This window comes from Phaseolus vulgaris, chromosome 8 (genome assembly GCF_051622355.1).
Source record: "Phaseolus vulgaris cultivar YP4 chromosome 8, ASM5162235v1, whole genome shotgun sequence".
NCBI classification, from domain to species: domain Eukaryota; kingdom Viridiplantae; phylum Streptophyta; class Magnoliopsida; order Fabales; family Fabaceae; genus Phaseolus; species Phaseolus vulgaris.
Genome location: NC_143505.1, coordinates 32,205,553 through 32,220,559, shown reverse-complemented (window position 1 = coordinate 32,220,559; position 15,007 = coordinate 32,205,553). Strand labels below are relative to the sequence as shown.

Here is a 15,007-nt window from a genome sequence, read left to right as displayed (position 1 = left end):
AGCCGCAGGGTGATCGCGCGTCAGGATCCCAGACTGGAGAACAGCAGCATGAAGTCCCTGTGCATGGGGAATTGCAGACGATCGCGGGAGGCTTCTCTGGTGGGGGATGCACAGCTTCACAGAGAAGGAGATACGCTCGATCGGTAATGGCGTTCTCGCGCTAAAAGATACATGCTTTGTATGTGGTGGAAACAGTTGAACAGACAAGGGGGCACTCTTTTCCCTAAGGAGGGTTTTTAACGAGGCCACCCAATTAAAGAAAAATTTCCAGCATATCAAGTGTGCTCAAGTATTAAAGTTAAAATCCTCCTTGCCCCAGGTGCAAGTGCAGGTGATTGGTTAGGCCCTACTTGCCCTAGGCGCAAGTACTGGCACCGATCTAAGTCTTCCTCACCCCAGGTGTGAGCGCAAGCAGTTAAAGGTTTGAAAAGCCAGGGGTGCTAGTAAGACCAAGCGAGGGAAAGGAAAGGTTTTGACAAAACGTCCTCACCCACTTGGCATACACCAATATTGGCCCAGTAAGACTCTTAGTCCGAAACCCTTCTCACCCTAGGAGTGAGGTAGGGAATGAGCGACTCAACCCGCCAAAGGGTGATGACCTTGGGGAAAGTAAGAGGGGTTAGCGAGAAACACTTTTCTTTCCCCAAGACGAGGCATCACCTTGAGCGATCGATGTCGAAGTCCTCTATGCACTTAGCGCTAGAGCGACAGAGAAGCTAAGTAAATACGAAAGAACGATCACTGATGAGTCGTCAGTAATTGGCTAGTGGTGCAAAGTAGCGCACGAGGACTGTTAAACACTAAGCTGAGGGAATAGCCAGTCGTGATCAAGTAGAAGTGAAAGAATAAGAGAAGCAGATCACGCTAAGCCTAAGCTGGTTAACACTTAGTCGTGCGCAAAGTGAAAGACAAAGCTAAAGATCGCGCTAAGCCTAAACTGGTTAACACTTAGTCGTGTGTGAAAGGAAAGGTAAAGCCCAAGATCGCGCTGAACCTAAGCTAGCTAACAGTTAGTCGCGCACATAAAGATAAGTGAAGCTCAAAGAAAATACAAGGGAAGAAACTTATGCAAGAAAAGAAGCATTGAGATATTATATTCACAGTCAAGTCTTATACAATTTTAAAGTACAAAGAAAAATTGTGCAGAAGTTAAATCTACAGAGAAGAGAAAAGTTTAAGGGGCATGAGGGATGAGCTTTCCATCCACCACTTCATGATAGATGCTGAACTGCGAGAGGTCCAGGTCTGGGAGAACGCATCTGATTTGCTCGAGTGCTAGCTCGAATCCATCTGTAAGGGCATCAGCACCCACGTTCATCAAATCAGCCTTCTCCACCTCCAGTTCTTGCTTTGAAGCCTCCGCAGCATCTCTCTCAGTGGTGACGGCAGCAAGGGAGGAGGCAGCTTCAGACAGTTTGCCCACCACCTCCTCAAGTCTCTTCTCCCCAGCAGCAGCTGCTTCTTTGGCGGACTCGAGCTCCCCCACTAGCTGAGTGTTCAGTTGGCGCAGGGAGGAAGTCTCGGCCCTAAGCTCCACCACCGCGCAGTCCAAAGAGCTCACCGTCTGCCCCATCAAGATCTCCGTCTTGATGTTCTCTTGGACCTGCGCTAGGTATTCCCTCCTAGCCTTCTCCACCATGCCTCGCATCAGTTCAACGGACCCTTGAGCAGCTTCGAAGTCACTTCGCAGTGACTCCTTGTCGTGCTCAAGCTCCTTCACCCTCTTCTCTAGGGCTAGTTGCTTGCGATGCTGGGTGGAGAACTCCAAAGAGAGCACTACCTGCCTTGCCAGGTGCATGTCCACCTCATCACCATTCCACTCGACGAGCTCCCGGTTGCTTATAAGCTGTCGAACCAGGGTGATGACCCTGCTGAAATTCTCGTGGGTGGCCCCAGAAGCGCTTGGGCGCGAACTAGACCCACCACATTCAGCAGCGGCGCTAGGGATTGGCAGCAGTGGTGGTGGTGCACCCCCAGTTTGGGCAGAAGCGCCCCCAGCAGGATGAGCGGATGGACCAGGTGATTGGCCTGCTGGGGGGGAAGATGGCAGTTTGGTAGTTGGAGGCAACTGCTGGCCTGGTGAAGGAAGGTTGGTGGGCTCTGAGGCAGTTTGAGCGCAGGGAGGAGGGGAAGACCCTTCCTCTACTTCCACCACCTCAATCTCTCCAGGCTGGAGAGATGAGGCCCCCTCAACTGCTGCTCTCTTCCTTTGGCGGTGTACAAGAGGAGAGCCTGAGCTCTCCTCTTCAGTTGAAGCAGCAGCAGCAGCAGCAGATGAAGTGGAAGCCTTCACCAGCCTTTTCCTTTTCTTCCCTTGCTCGGGGCCTTCAGCTGGCGCGACTGAGAGGGGAGGGGCTGCGATGGGCTCAGTTGTAGAAGAGGAGGACCCAGTGCCTTTGGTTCCCCGACGCTTGGCAAGCTCCAGCAAGGCCAGCTTCCTGTCTTTCCCCGTCATTGAGTCTGCATAGACGAGAAAAGGAGGGGTTAGTTGGCCAAGTTATGCAAGTAAGTCAAAAAGCACATAAAAACATGCATGAGAAGAGGCAAGTATCCTAAGAAGTGCAAGAAGAGCTACCTATATATTTTTTCAGCGCCACCACATCAAATTCATCCTTGATGAGGCGGGCGGAGTTGTACTTGGCCCCCAGGAGCAGCCCGCACAGCTCGTGCTCATAGGGGGCCATAGCTTCGAGGCCCCTGGATTTCTTGAATTCAACTCCAGGAACCCAGTAGAGGGGGTACCCCTCGAGCAGATTTGGACTTTGAGGGGTAGCAGATATCATGTAGAATCTGCCCTTCCAATCTTTGAAGGATTGCTGGTACAGGCCCAGTAGCACCCGTCCAGCAACCCCGTTCAGGCTGACCCAGGACCTGTCCCCAGGGTTCTTCGCTTCGAAGAAGTAGAGGAACACGTCCACGGAGGCGTTGTGCCCGAAATAGCTGTAGAGGATCTGAAATGCCCGGATGAAGGCCCAGGCATTTGGATGGAGTTGGCAAGGCGCGACGTTTAACTCCATCATCAGCTCCTTTTCGAAGAAAGTGAAAGGGAGGCGCAGCTTCAACCTCTTGAAAATAGCGGAGTAGATGAAGACGAAGGGCACCCCATTGGTGGCCCTGTCATCCGCGCAGACAGGCATTCCTCGGGAAGGAATGCGGATTTGGATGTTGAAGTCATTCTCCCTGTCGATGGAGCAGGAAGGCTCATCGGGGTTGCGACTTAGCAGAGACGTGAGATGACCCTTGGGCAGCAGGGTGGAGGTTTCAGCGAGCAATGCCAAGGGAGCCCATTCGTAGACTCTGGCATTGTCGTGGTAGGAGGTAGCCACAGGCGGTGGTGGAGCTGGCGCACTCGCGGAAGGCTGTGCGCCAGAGGATGGCGCACTCGCGGAAGGCTGTGCACCAGAGGATGGGGCAATGATGCGCGCAGTTTGTTTCAAGCGAGCCATCGTGAGATAGCTGCAAATGGAGAAAAAACGAAAAGGTCAGAATGAATGGAAGAAGAGGGAATGATGAATGTTTCGGTGAAAACAGAGAGGGGAAAGGAGAAGGAGATGCCCAGGTGAAAAGAGAAAGAAGAAGAAGCAGAAGTCAGAGCGAGGGCATGAAAAAACCCTAGCGCGGATTCGAGAGAGGGAAATAGAGATGATGAATGCATGATAACCAGAATGATAAATGCAATCGGTAAAGATGACCAAAGAGGGGCCAGGGAGAAGAAAAACCATACCTTTGGATGATCGCAAGAGTTTGGGAAGCAGAAAATTTGAAGAAAGATGGGTGCGCAGAGGAGAAGTTCGCAGAGAGTCTGGGAGTCGAATGAAGAAGATGGAGGAACAGTGAAAGGGCGCGCCAATTTGAATAAGAGAAGCGCTAGCGACGCACAGCGCTGGCTGTTGATGGGGCCACATGTCGCGAGATTAAGAGAAGAAGTCCAAACGTTAAAGAAGCAGCACGTGAGGTGGCACGTGAGGCGGCCCCACTTGCCACGTGGACTGAGGGCACGACCACTTAGTCTCTTCGCTGAGAACGAGTTCTCGACTCGAGACTGGGGGGCTTGTGATACGATCGGTCATCGGTAGTCGATGACGTCAGCAACAGAGAACCACGTGGACCACTCGCAGGGTGACACGTGGACCAGGTGGCAGAGAGGTCAGGGGGACGATCGCCAAGAGCGGTGATCGGTGGTCAGTAACCAAGTGACCACCGACAGATCAGGCGGCAGAGAGGTCGGGGGACAGATCACCCAGAATGGTGATCGGTGGTCAGTAGCCAAGTGGCCACCAACAGACCAGTTCCCAGACTCGCGCCTGGAGGCAGAGCGCGAGAAGCAAATAAACACTGATCAGTCATCGGGTGTATTGTCATCGGGGTCTCGTGTTACACGCAGTTAAACTGGGACTGAGGTTCCCAGCGAGAGCGTTACGCATGGATCTCGCATGAGCACACCTCAGGGAATCATGCACGAGAGTGGCCTGAGGGAACTAGTAAACCAGTCAGTGATTGGTGATTCCCTCAACCCATTACGTGTGTGGCATCGTGAAGGGTAAGTCGCCTATGCAGAGAGCAACGTTTGGTGAGTGTGCCTAGACCAGCCACACCCGACGTTCTCCTAAGAGTATGCAATTTACCCAGATAAGAGAAATATCCTAAGCTACTCCGCAAGGGTGTAACTTAGGCACACAAAGAGAAGCGCTAGAGCCCTTCCAGTAAATGACACGTGTGTGGTTAGATGTGAGTTGTAGGCCTCCACGTGTCACCATCTGAGAGGGGTGCGGTCCAAACAAAAGTGCACTCCGTACCATTAAGGGTACAGACAGGCGCAGCCCAGCGCAGAGACGCGCGGACACGCACAGACACCCACACTCTCTGATTCTGCAGGTACACTGTCTCTGAAAAGCATGATAGGTTTCTGACACATGCCAGAAAAGCACAACGGAATTCTGTTATGCCCAGAAACAGAGACAGAGAGATAAAAGGAGGAATCAGGGAGAGAAGTGGGGGGGACGAAAAACAGAGTACAAGAGTTTTTCACACACACTACTAATTTTTTATTCTTCGGTGGTTCTGTGGACTAACTTGATCGTCGGAGTGCAAACGGCCGCTAGAGGCGCCGTCTGTGTGTTTTGCAGGCCACGTCTGGAGAAGCAAGAGAAGGCTCTGAGGGTGATTCTGCAGAAGACGCAGTCGCGTAGACAGGGCAGAGAGTGCTACGAAGCGATTCCTCCACGTTCGAGTGGCCGGCAGGATCAAGTAGAGATCGCGCTCCCAAGTTAGCTATGCACTGGGCAGCACCATGCATAAGTAACTTAGCCAAAGGAGAGTCAGAAGCAGCGCCCAAGTCAAGGAGGCTCCAGATGATGGCACGTGTACGACTGGATGCGAGCCACGTGTCTAGGTGCGTAACTGCCAGGAGAGAGAAAGTGACCAGGTATAAAAGGGTTTCCCAACGAACTTCTGAGGTATGCACGTTCAGATTGTCTTCTTTACGCTTGCGAGTTCTTGAGCATACTGTGAGAGAGAACATTGCACGGTTCCTTGAGAGTTCTTGAGTGTTTGCTCTTGAAGTATTTGGTGGTTCAGTCACTGACTTGGGCGTTGGAGTGCGATCGGCCGCAGCGGCGCCGCTCTGTTCTTTTGCAGGTTCTTGAGGTGGATCGTGACGAAGGACGGAGTTTGAAGCGGTGCGCACGTCGATCCAAGTTTGACGAGGCAAGTTCCAACGTTCTGGTCAACAGGCAGGATCATCAGGCGCCCACCGTGGGGCCGTGTAAAACCTGTTCCCATCCACAGCGTGAGTTCTTGGAGGTTTTCGTAGTTTTATGCGTGGTTGTGTGCTGGTGCAACCACTGCTCGCTGTTCATCTGAATTTTGTTCGGTATTTTCGCGTTTTCCACCGTTCGTTTGGGTTTTTGTTCGGTGAAGTGAAGTTTTCTGCTGTTTACGCGAGTTTTGTTCGGTGAAGTTTGAGTTCTTTGGCTCGTTTCGTTATCCGTGGGAGAAGCGGTGGTTTCTGGTGGAGTTGCAGGTTTCTGTGGAGGTTCGCTGTGTTCTTGAGTTTTCTTGCGGAGTTTCGCGCAGTTTTGACCGATTGATCGCTGAGTCGATTGTCGCTGAAGGAAGTGTTGTTCATTACTCTCTGTGATTTGCTGAGTTTTCATGAGAAAAATGAGAAGCAACCGTTCAAGTCCAGTTGCGCCCATTGCTGCTGAAGGCGCCGCCGCCATGACCATGGCGCAGATGGTAGAAATCATGCGCTCGTTGCAGGCAACTGTGGAAGCCTCGCGCATAGAACAGGCGAGAATGCATGAGGACCTGGCCGCCTCTCGGCCAGGAATGATGAGCTTAGCAAGGTGACTGAAGAGCTGCGTCAAGCTCTTCAGGAGCAGCAAGGGCGTCCTATTGCTGAAGAGGTCGTGCCGTCAACGCCGCCTCGTGTCTTTCCTATGCCTTTCGCTCAGGCGATTACTGACACGCCTATTCTTGCGAGTGTGGTACCTGTTAAGGCTGTTTTTACCGGCGTGGAGGATCCTGAGGCTCATCTCACCACGTTCCATACGCAGATGATGCTGTCAGGAGGGTCAGACGCCGTATACTGCAAGATGTTCGTGAGCACACTCCAGGGAACAGCGTTGGAGTGGTTTGTGAGCCTGCCTAACGGTCACATAACCAATTTCCAACAGTTCTCGAAGATTTTCGTCGAGCAGTACATCGTGAATAAGGCACCGCCCAGGGTGTCTTACGACTTGTTTGATATAAGGCAATATCAGGGAGAGTCCCTCAGGGACTACTTGAATCGCTTTGGGGCGCAGATGGTCAGATCGCCGGCTAAAGATGAAGAAATGCTGGTCTATGCATTTAAGAAGGGCGTGCTGCCGGGACCATTCTGCGAGGCATTGATCAGGGCTCACCCCGCCACGTTTGCTGAGGTTAGGCGACTTGCGGTGCCCCACATCGCCGACGAGAGTGAAGTCGCCGAGAAGAGAGGAAGCGTGGCTCCCGCTAGGCCACGCGCCCAGACCAGGATCCAGCCACAGAGGGTTCTGGAGACAGCGGCGGCCAGAAGGGATCAGAGGACTCGCCATCCTTATGATCCAAGGAAGAACAAGGGCAGGGGCCAAGGCCGCCAGCAACCAGCACGCCGGGAATACAATCACCCGCCTAAGCACAAGTTTGTCATGGGATTGGCGGACCTGATCGCCATTCCCAATATACCTGTTAGGTTGAAAGCGCCCGAGAAGGTGGGCGACAAGGTGCTGGGACCAAAGCCAGACGCCTGGTGTGAGTTTCACCAGGGCTTTGGCCATACAGTGGATTCGTGCTTGGCTTTAGGATACCAGCTCGACGATCTGGTTAAGAGTGGGTTCCTAAATGACTATTTGCTGGACAGAAGGGCGGGGGGCGCGTCGAGCTCCCAACCAGCAGGTGGAGAAGCTCAGCAGCACAAGATGCCTACGCACGGGGAAATCCACACCATTGCAGGGGGTTTCTCAGGGGGTGGATGCACCGCATCACAGAGAAAGAGGTACGCGAGGTCTGTGATGACGGTGGATATGTTTGAAGACCACTCGCCGGAAGTCGACATTACATTCACCAAGCAAGATCTTCGGGACGTTGTGCCTCATGACAACGATCCCATAGTCATCTCGTTGATCACAGCAGGAAGAGAGGTCCACAGGGTGCTGGTGGACCAAGGAAGCTCGGCAGACGTGATGTTCTGGCCGACTTTCACGCAGTTGGAGCTGCCCCTTGACCAGCTGAGGCCCTATGGAGGGTGTTTGTATGGTTTCGCTGGTGACCAGGTGGAGGTCAGGGGGTACATAGAGTTGAGGACTACGTTTACAGATGAGGCGGGTTCGAGAACAGAGAAAATCAAATACCTTGTTGTAAACGCTCCTTCAGCATACAACATCCTGTTGGGAAGACCCACGCTCAACAGGATAGGCGCTATACCGTCGACCCGGCACATGAAGGTGAAGTTGCCGTCTATGGAGGGGGTGGTGATCACCATCAAATCCGATCAGAAAGAAGCGAAGAAGTGCTATGAGAATAGCCTGAAAAACAAAAGATCGGTGAGTTACGTAACAACCACCCCGCCTCCCGGTGTGAAGCCCAGATCGACGGTAATAGAAGAGACCGCCGGAAGAGACGTGGAGATGGTGGATGCTGAGCTGGGGGAGGGGAAAGCCGGTCTGGAGGAAGAAGAGGTAAGGAATCGCCCTGAGGAAGCGAGAGAACTGGGAATCGCCAGGGCGGTGATCGCCAGAGAAACCAGACCAAAACCCGTCGAGCAGTGGCTCGAGAGAGAGATCGGGGGAAAGATCTTCAAGCTGGGAAGATCTCTGGAGGTCGAGCTCCAGGACCAGATTGCTAAGGTGATAGAACGGCATCTGGAGGCCTTTGCATGGTCCGCTTCGGACATGCCCGGGATTGACCCCGACTTCTTGTGCCATCATCTGGCGATGGACAACTTGGTGAGACCAGTGCGACAAAGAAGAAGAAAGTTCAACGAAGAGAGGAGGCAGGCGATTAGGGACGAAACACAGAAACTCCTCTCTGCAGGCCACATCAGGGAAGTTCAGTACCCTGAATGGCTGGCAAATGTCGTGCTGGTGAAGAAGAGTAATGGGAAATGGCACATGTGTGTCGATTTCACTGATCTGAACAAGGCTTGCCCAAAGGATTCATATCCTTTACCAAGCATAGACGCCCTGGTGGATAGTGTTGCAGGGTGTAAGGTTTTGAGCTTCCTGGATGCCTTCTCGGGGTATAATCAGATCAAGATGCATCCCATGGATGAAGAGAAGACCGCCTTCATGACCGAGAGATCGTGCTACTGCTACAAGGTGATGCCGTTTGGGCTGAAGAACGCGGGGGCCACGTACCAGAGGTTGATGGATCGGGTACTTGCACCGATGCTGGGAAGGAACGTGCAAGCGTACGTCGATGACATGGTCGTGACCTCGCCTGAAAAAAGCAAGCACGTTGCAGACTTGGAGGAATTGTTCACGACGATCGCCAAGTTCAAGTTGAAGCTGAATCCAGAGAAATGCATCTTTGGCGTGGAGGCTGGAAAGTTTTTGGGTTTCCTCTTGACTGAAAGAGGCATAGAGGCCAACCCGGATAAGTGTGCCGCCATCTTGGCGATGAGGAGCCCAGCTACCATGAAGGAAGTACAACAACTAACAGGTCGGATGGCCGCCCTGTCTCGCTTCGTGTCAGCTAGCGGAGAGAAGGGACACCCCTATTTCCAGTGCCTAAGACGCAATAATAAGTTTGCTTGGACGAAGGAGTGCGAGGAAGCCTTCATCAAGCTGAAGGAGTATTTGGCGAGCCCGCCGGTTCTGTGCAAACCGCTGGTGGGAACCCCTCTCAAGTTGTATTTTGCTGTAACTGAGAGGGCGGTAAGTGCGGTGCTCGCCCAAGACCAAGATCAGGCTCAGAAGCCTATTTATTTTGTTAGTAAGGTGTTGCAGGGCCCCGAAACAAGATATCAGGCCCTGAGAAGGCTGCGCTGGCTGTGGTGTTCTCGGCGAGGAGGTTGCGCCACTATTTCTATAGCTTCACAATTCTAGTGATGACTGACCTGCCCATCTAGAAAGTCTTGAAGAAGCCCGACGTTGCGGAAAGGATGGTGAAGTGGGCAGTAGAGCTGTCAGAGTTTGATATTAAGTATGAGCCCCGAGGCCCATCAAGGGGCAAATCTTCGCAGATTTCGTGGTCGAGCTCTCGTCTGAGGCGACTCGAGTTGAGGGGGACGATTTCTCAACAAGGGGCAAATCCAAGTAGCCAAGAAGATGACCAAGGAGTCAAGAGACAATTCACACTGTGAGCAGTCATCTCAACAATCAAGTCAAGGCCCCACCAAATATTAGACGAACCTCAGTAGAAGAAGAACTTGGCATAGGCCATAACATGTTTGTAAATAATTTGGGCTCACTTTGTCCAAATAGAAAAAATAGACTAGAGTAGGTTCACATAACATAAAAGGGAGGGTACTTAGTGAAATGGGCTTGTACCAAACCCATTTTTTGAAGACGAGTTACCTAGAATTAAGGTTTTTAACCTACTTTCTAGAAGCTATGCCTCAAGGTGCGGTTTGACCATGGTCAACACCCTAGGCAGCCCCTCTCCCTTGCCATTTCTACCCTTCACCCATCTTGCCTACCAAGGCACCCCTTTCTATAAATAGGGTGTCTTGCCTCATGTATTTTCAACTTGATTTTGAATAGTAAAGAAACTCTGCAAGTGTGATTTTGTGAGACTTGTGATCTCTCATGTTGGGTGGGTAATATCTCAAGTGGCGGCTTTTGCATCACTCATCTTGGAATCCCTGTACTCCAAGTGGCGTGACTTCATTTCTTCCATAAGCTCTCTTCATCCCTTTCTTTTGTTATTTTTATTCACACCATCCTCAATTCCATATCCATCTTCTTCCACTCTTTCATCTGTTCTTTACTTTGTTCTTCTTTTTTATTGTTCCTTGTCTATATTTCTGCTGCATCATTCATCACCTTATATTAGTCTTTTCTCTTTGCCCTTCTGAAGTGAACCTTCACACTTCCTTAAGCACTTGGTTAAGTTCGTGTCCAGTGGAAATCTTCTTAGGGTTCTCACCATAATTACTAAAATGTGCAATCTCAAACAAGAGCAACCAATAAAAATGTGCAATCTTAAAATCAACTCACATCAAGGTTCACTTCAGAAGGGCAAAGAGAAAAACACAAGAATAAGGTGATTATGATGCAAGTGGCGGAATTTAAGAACAACGGAAGTAAAGGATGAATGGAGATGACCAAAAGGAAATGACACAAACAGGAACATAAAGAAAAATGTAAATGGAAAAATGGAAAGGAATGGAAAAGATGAGATGAAGAAAGCTTATGGAGATTGGGAAAGATGAACACACCACTTGGAGGGTGGGAAACTCCAGGATAAGTGAGGAAGAGCCGCCACTTGAAATGCTCACACACTCAAGATAAGACCCCAATTCATTTAGGAGACAAAGCTCATTAATCAGTCAAGTAGAGTTTCTTTACTATATTCAAATCTAGGTGAAAATACATGAGGCAAGACACCCTATTTATAGGAATGGATGCCTTGGTGGGCAAGATGGGTGAAGGGTAGAAATGGCAAGGGAGAGGGGCTGCCTTGGGTGTTGACCATGGTCAAAACTGCACCTTTAGGCATAGCTTCTAGAAGGTAGGTTAAAAACCTTAATTTTAGGTAACTTGTCTTGAAAAAATGGGTTTGGTACAAGCCCATTTCACTAAGTACCCTCCCTTTTATGCTATGTGAACCTACTCTAGCCTATTTTGCTATTTGGACCCCAAAAGTGAGCCCAAATTATTTACAAACATGATTTTGTCTTTTAAGAAGACCAGAAGAAAGAACAGTTGATGTTCTAGTCTATGCCAAGTTCGTCTGATATTTGGTGGGGCCTTGACTTAATTACTGAGATGACTGCTCACAATGTGAATTGTCTCTTGAGTCCTTGGTCATCTTTTTTACTACTTGGATTGTATCAAAATACCCCACAACCAAATACTCAACAGAATCAAATGCAAGATAATGATGATGAGCAACAAAATTCACCTCGTCAAGATTATAATAATTATTAGCTTTCTTAAAAACTTTGTAATGACTTTAATTTCATTTTATTAGATGCTTTTTTAATGAAATACATTTGGATATTTTGAATATTTGGAAATAGTATTGTATTCTATCATGTTTTTCAACTTATGGGCAGGTCTGAATATTGATGAATATTTTTCTTGAATGAATTCTATTGAAAACATGAATGACTATTGGTATATGCAGGTGTGGAACTGATTTGCAATGCTTTCAAATATTAAAAAAAGGAATTACACTTACATACGAATTTATCTGTATGTAAACCTGCACATACTTACAAACGGATAATTACATACAGATCTCAAATTCGTATGTAACAGTTACCTACGACACTTTTACATACGAATTTATGTCCGTATGTAACTATGTTTTACATATGGATTTAGTGTCTTACATACGGATTTGAGCTGTGTGTAATTCTAAATTTTCTTGTAGTGTTATAACCCAATATTGCTCAACACTCAATTTACGTCAGCTAAAGTAATAAAATTATGTTATTCAATTCCTATTTTTTGTTGCTTGACATGCTTTGTCAATTAGATTGCTTTTTTCTCTTATTTATTGTTATTTATTGCAGTTTTTGTTTTCAAAAACTTTATGTAATAGGTATAGAATTAAAATAGTTAATCAGTTGTTTATTTTCAATTTCTTGATTAAAAAATATAATAAGCTTCAAAGTAAAAATGGAACTTACACATATAATTATATGACTATATATTTTATTTTGGTTTTTTTTATTTTACTTCTACAATAATTTAAATCTTACGTGAATTATTATTGTTTCATCTAATTTTTACTTATACTTTTTATTTATTATGGTATCTAATTTTTAATTTTATTTTTTATTTATAAATATCCGTGCACGGCTACTGGCTAGTATTTCTTCAATGGAATTTGTTTTTGGCTTGATAATAAAATTACTAGACTTTAATATATTATTGGACGTAATATAATTATATAAATATATACAAAAAAAACGGAACAATCTAATTGAATTCAAATATCTTTTATGAAATAGTTGTTTAAGAAAATATCAACAAACCGAACTTTATTAGCCAAATTGGATCCAAGCACAACTCTTAATAGGTTCTTTCATTTAATTCACAAACATTGGAATAAACCAAATCAACGCAAACAATTATGGTATACGAAAACAACCCAGATCATTTTATTTATTATATTAGTAATTATTTGGAGGTGTAGTGCATGCGGGTGATTGAAACATGAAATTCATTATATATAGTTGTACAGTAAGAAATGATCGACCATGTTCTTAGGCTAGTGCAGGCCGTACCATGAGTTGTTCTGAAGATCTTCAATTAGTTTGTTATCCAGTTGAAGAGCTCTGGCGAGAACCTCAACAGAAATAGGTGGATTAGCTTTAAACAAAGCTTTTCCAATTGTGATAGTTCCAGGATTTTGACTGCTAAGACCAGCAATAGCAACAGCATTGCCATATCCGACGTTGAGTTGGAAGTGAATGAGACCAATTGGGAAGACAAAGACATCACCCTTGTTCAGAACTTTGGTGAAAAGCCGATTTTGATTTTGATTGGAGGTCACAAATCCAACATAAAGAGTCCCCTCCAGAACTATAAGGATCTCTGAAGCCCGAGGGTGAGTGTGGGGAGCGTTTAAACCCTTTGGTGCAAAATCTATGCGAGCCAAAGATATGCCCAGCGTGTTTAGTCCAGCTAGTTGATCAACAGCCACAGCAGTCACCTCAGCACTCAACGGGTTGTCGGTGTTCCCAGGTTCCACATGTAAGAAAAAATCTTCAGCTTTCACAACCCCAGGATCTTTGCAAAATTTTCCATTCACAAATACTACAAATTACAAAGCGATGGTTAGTATAATTCTTACAAAGATCTATCTATCTATTTGTGTGTGTGTATATATATGTATTTGAAGAATATTTCTACGTACCACCATCGCGTTCCTTGGCTGCCACACAAAAGTCTTGCAGAGGACTAGGATCGTAGGCAGAGACAACTGAGGATGTGAAAGCCAAGAGAGCAACAAGCAAGTACGCAGCTTTCATTTTTCTCCTCTCCGTATACTCAAATGATTCTGCTATGTAATGTTGTGAGAAGTGAATTTTGATTCATTAGAAGCTTGGTATTTATAAGGATGAAGCATTAATTAGTTTACAGATTATATTTACACCGTAATCTATTTTTTATTTAGTGACGAACCATTCCTTAACAACTACATGTGTGCTTGATCAAAGAGTAGACTAAGGAGATGCCCAAAAGGAAAACGCAAGTGTTTCGGTATTACCTAATCACCTGACTTTGCTTGTTATACTTGTTCCAGTAATATTATTTTATGAGGGGATGATCGTTAGCTATATCGAAGTTGAGTTTAGACTTTGTCTCAATATGTCACATTGATGACGATAGTTTAAATGGGTTGAATACGGAAAATTTTGTGAGGGACTGGGTCACAATTATCAATGAATGTATATTTACGACGGTTAAACCTGGAGACCATTTCTGATGCCCCTCCCTCTCAACAAAATTCAGAAAATGACTAATAAAGTATTTCAATGACAGAAGAGTGTTTGAAGATATAATATGAACCATAATTTATCAAATGTTAAGAGATATAGTTTGACTTTTAAGCGTTTGGTGCAATTGCTTCGACGACTTAATGCTTGATTTAAATAATTCCTAGTGAAGGAAAATGCGTATAATATAGTGAGACTCGACGACATGCACTAAAACCTAATACTTTTTTTATTCGGCAAACGGAAATAGTTTTAGTATGTAGGATGTGAAGACATCTTATTTTATGAACGAGTCATGGATTTAGAATCTAAGATAGGATGAATGTGATAATATTTGAAGGAGGAACTTTTCGCAATGCCTCAACACTTCATCCACTAGGCATTGTTCATCCTTTGTTTTCTGTTATATTATATTTGTTTTCAGTAAACTTAAGTTAAAGAACTTTAAACTATTTCATTTCTTCAAATAATTAGTATGTTATAGTTTGTCTTTCATTAGCATTTTTAGAGACCGTCTTCAACATTGATTATTTGAGAAACTTTTAATATTTTACAAGTTTTCCACATCTGTTGTTAATGGATGTTGAAAATAACTTTCTAATACCAATTATACAAAAAAATACTTGTTCAAATAATGAGAAGATTCAACTTTACATAAATTTTAAGTTTCGTATGTTAAATGTTTCCTATGCTTATATGAATATCATCATTTAGTATCCCTAGGTAGTTCAAAATTCATGACAATAGGAAACATCGAGTTTAATTGATAGCTACAAAGACATAAGATGGCAAGTAACAAAGATAATTCTCTCGGAGAGGACATAACAATAATTTTCACTAGGAAGGTAAAGTCACAAAATGAAATACAAT

At 46.3% G+C, this 15,007-nt stretch overlaps 1 protein-coding gene across 1 annotated transcript; it reads right to left on the bottom strand.

Moving 5' to 3' along the window:
• Positions 1 to 12,774: 12,774 nt before the first annotated feature.
• LOC137824030 (germin-like protein subfamily 1 member 7) lies at positions 12,775 to 13,903 on the bottom strand. Its single transcript, XM_068629454.2, has 2 exons — positions 13,555 to 13,903; positions 12,775 to 13,454 (listed from the first exon to the last, which is right to left on the bottom strand). The coding sequence occupies exons 1-2, from the start codon at positions 13,667 to 13,669 to the stop codon at positions 12,907 to 12,909; spliced, it is 663 nt and encodes a 220-aa protein (XP_068485555.1). The 5' UTR covers positions 13,670 to 13,903; the 3' UTR covers positions 12,775 to 12,906.
• Between the last annotated feature and the right edge of the window lie 1,104 nt (positions 13,904 to 15,007).

Coding starts and splice junctions, on each gene's coding strand:
- LOC137824030 (XM_068629454.2), bottom strand. CDS start 13,669: ATGAAAGCTGCGTACTTGCTTGTTGCTCTCTTGGCTTTCACATCCTCA. Junction 13,455..13,554: donor AGCCAAGGAACGCGATGGTG/GTACGTAGAAAT, acceptor TGTAATTTGTAG/TATTTGTGAATGGAAAATTT.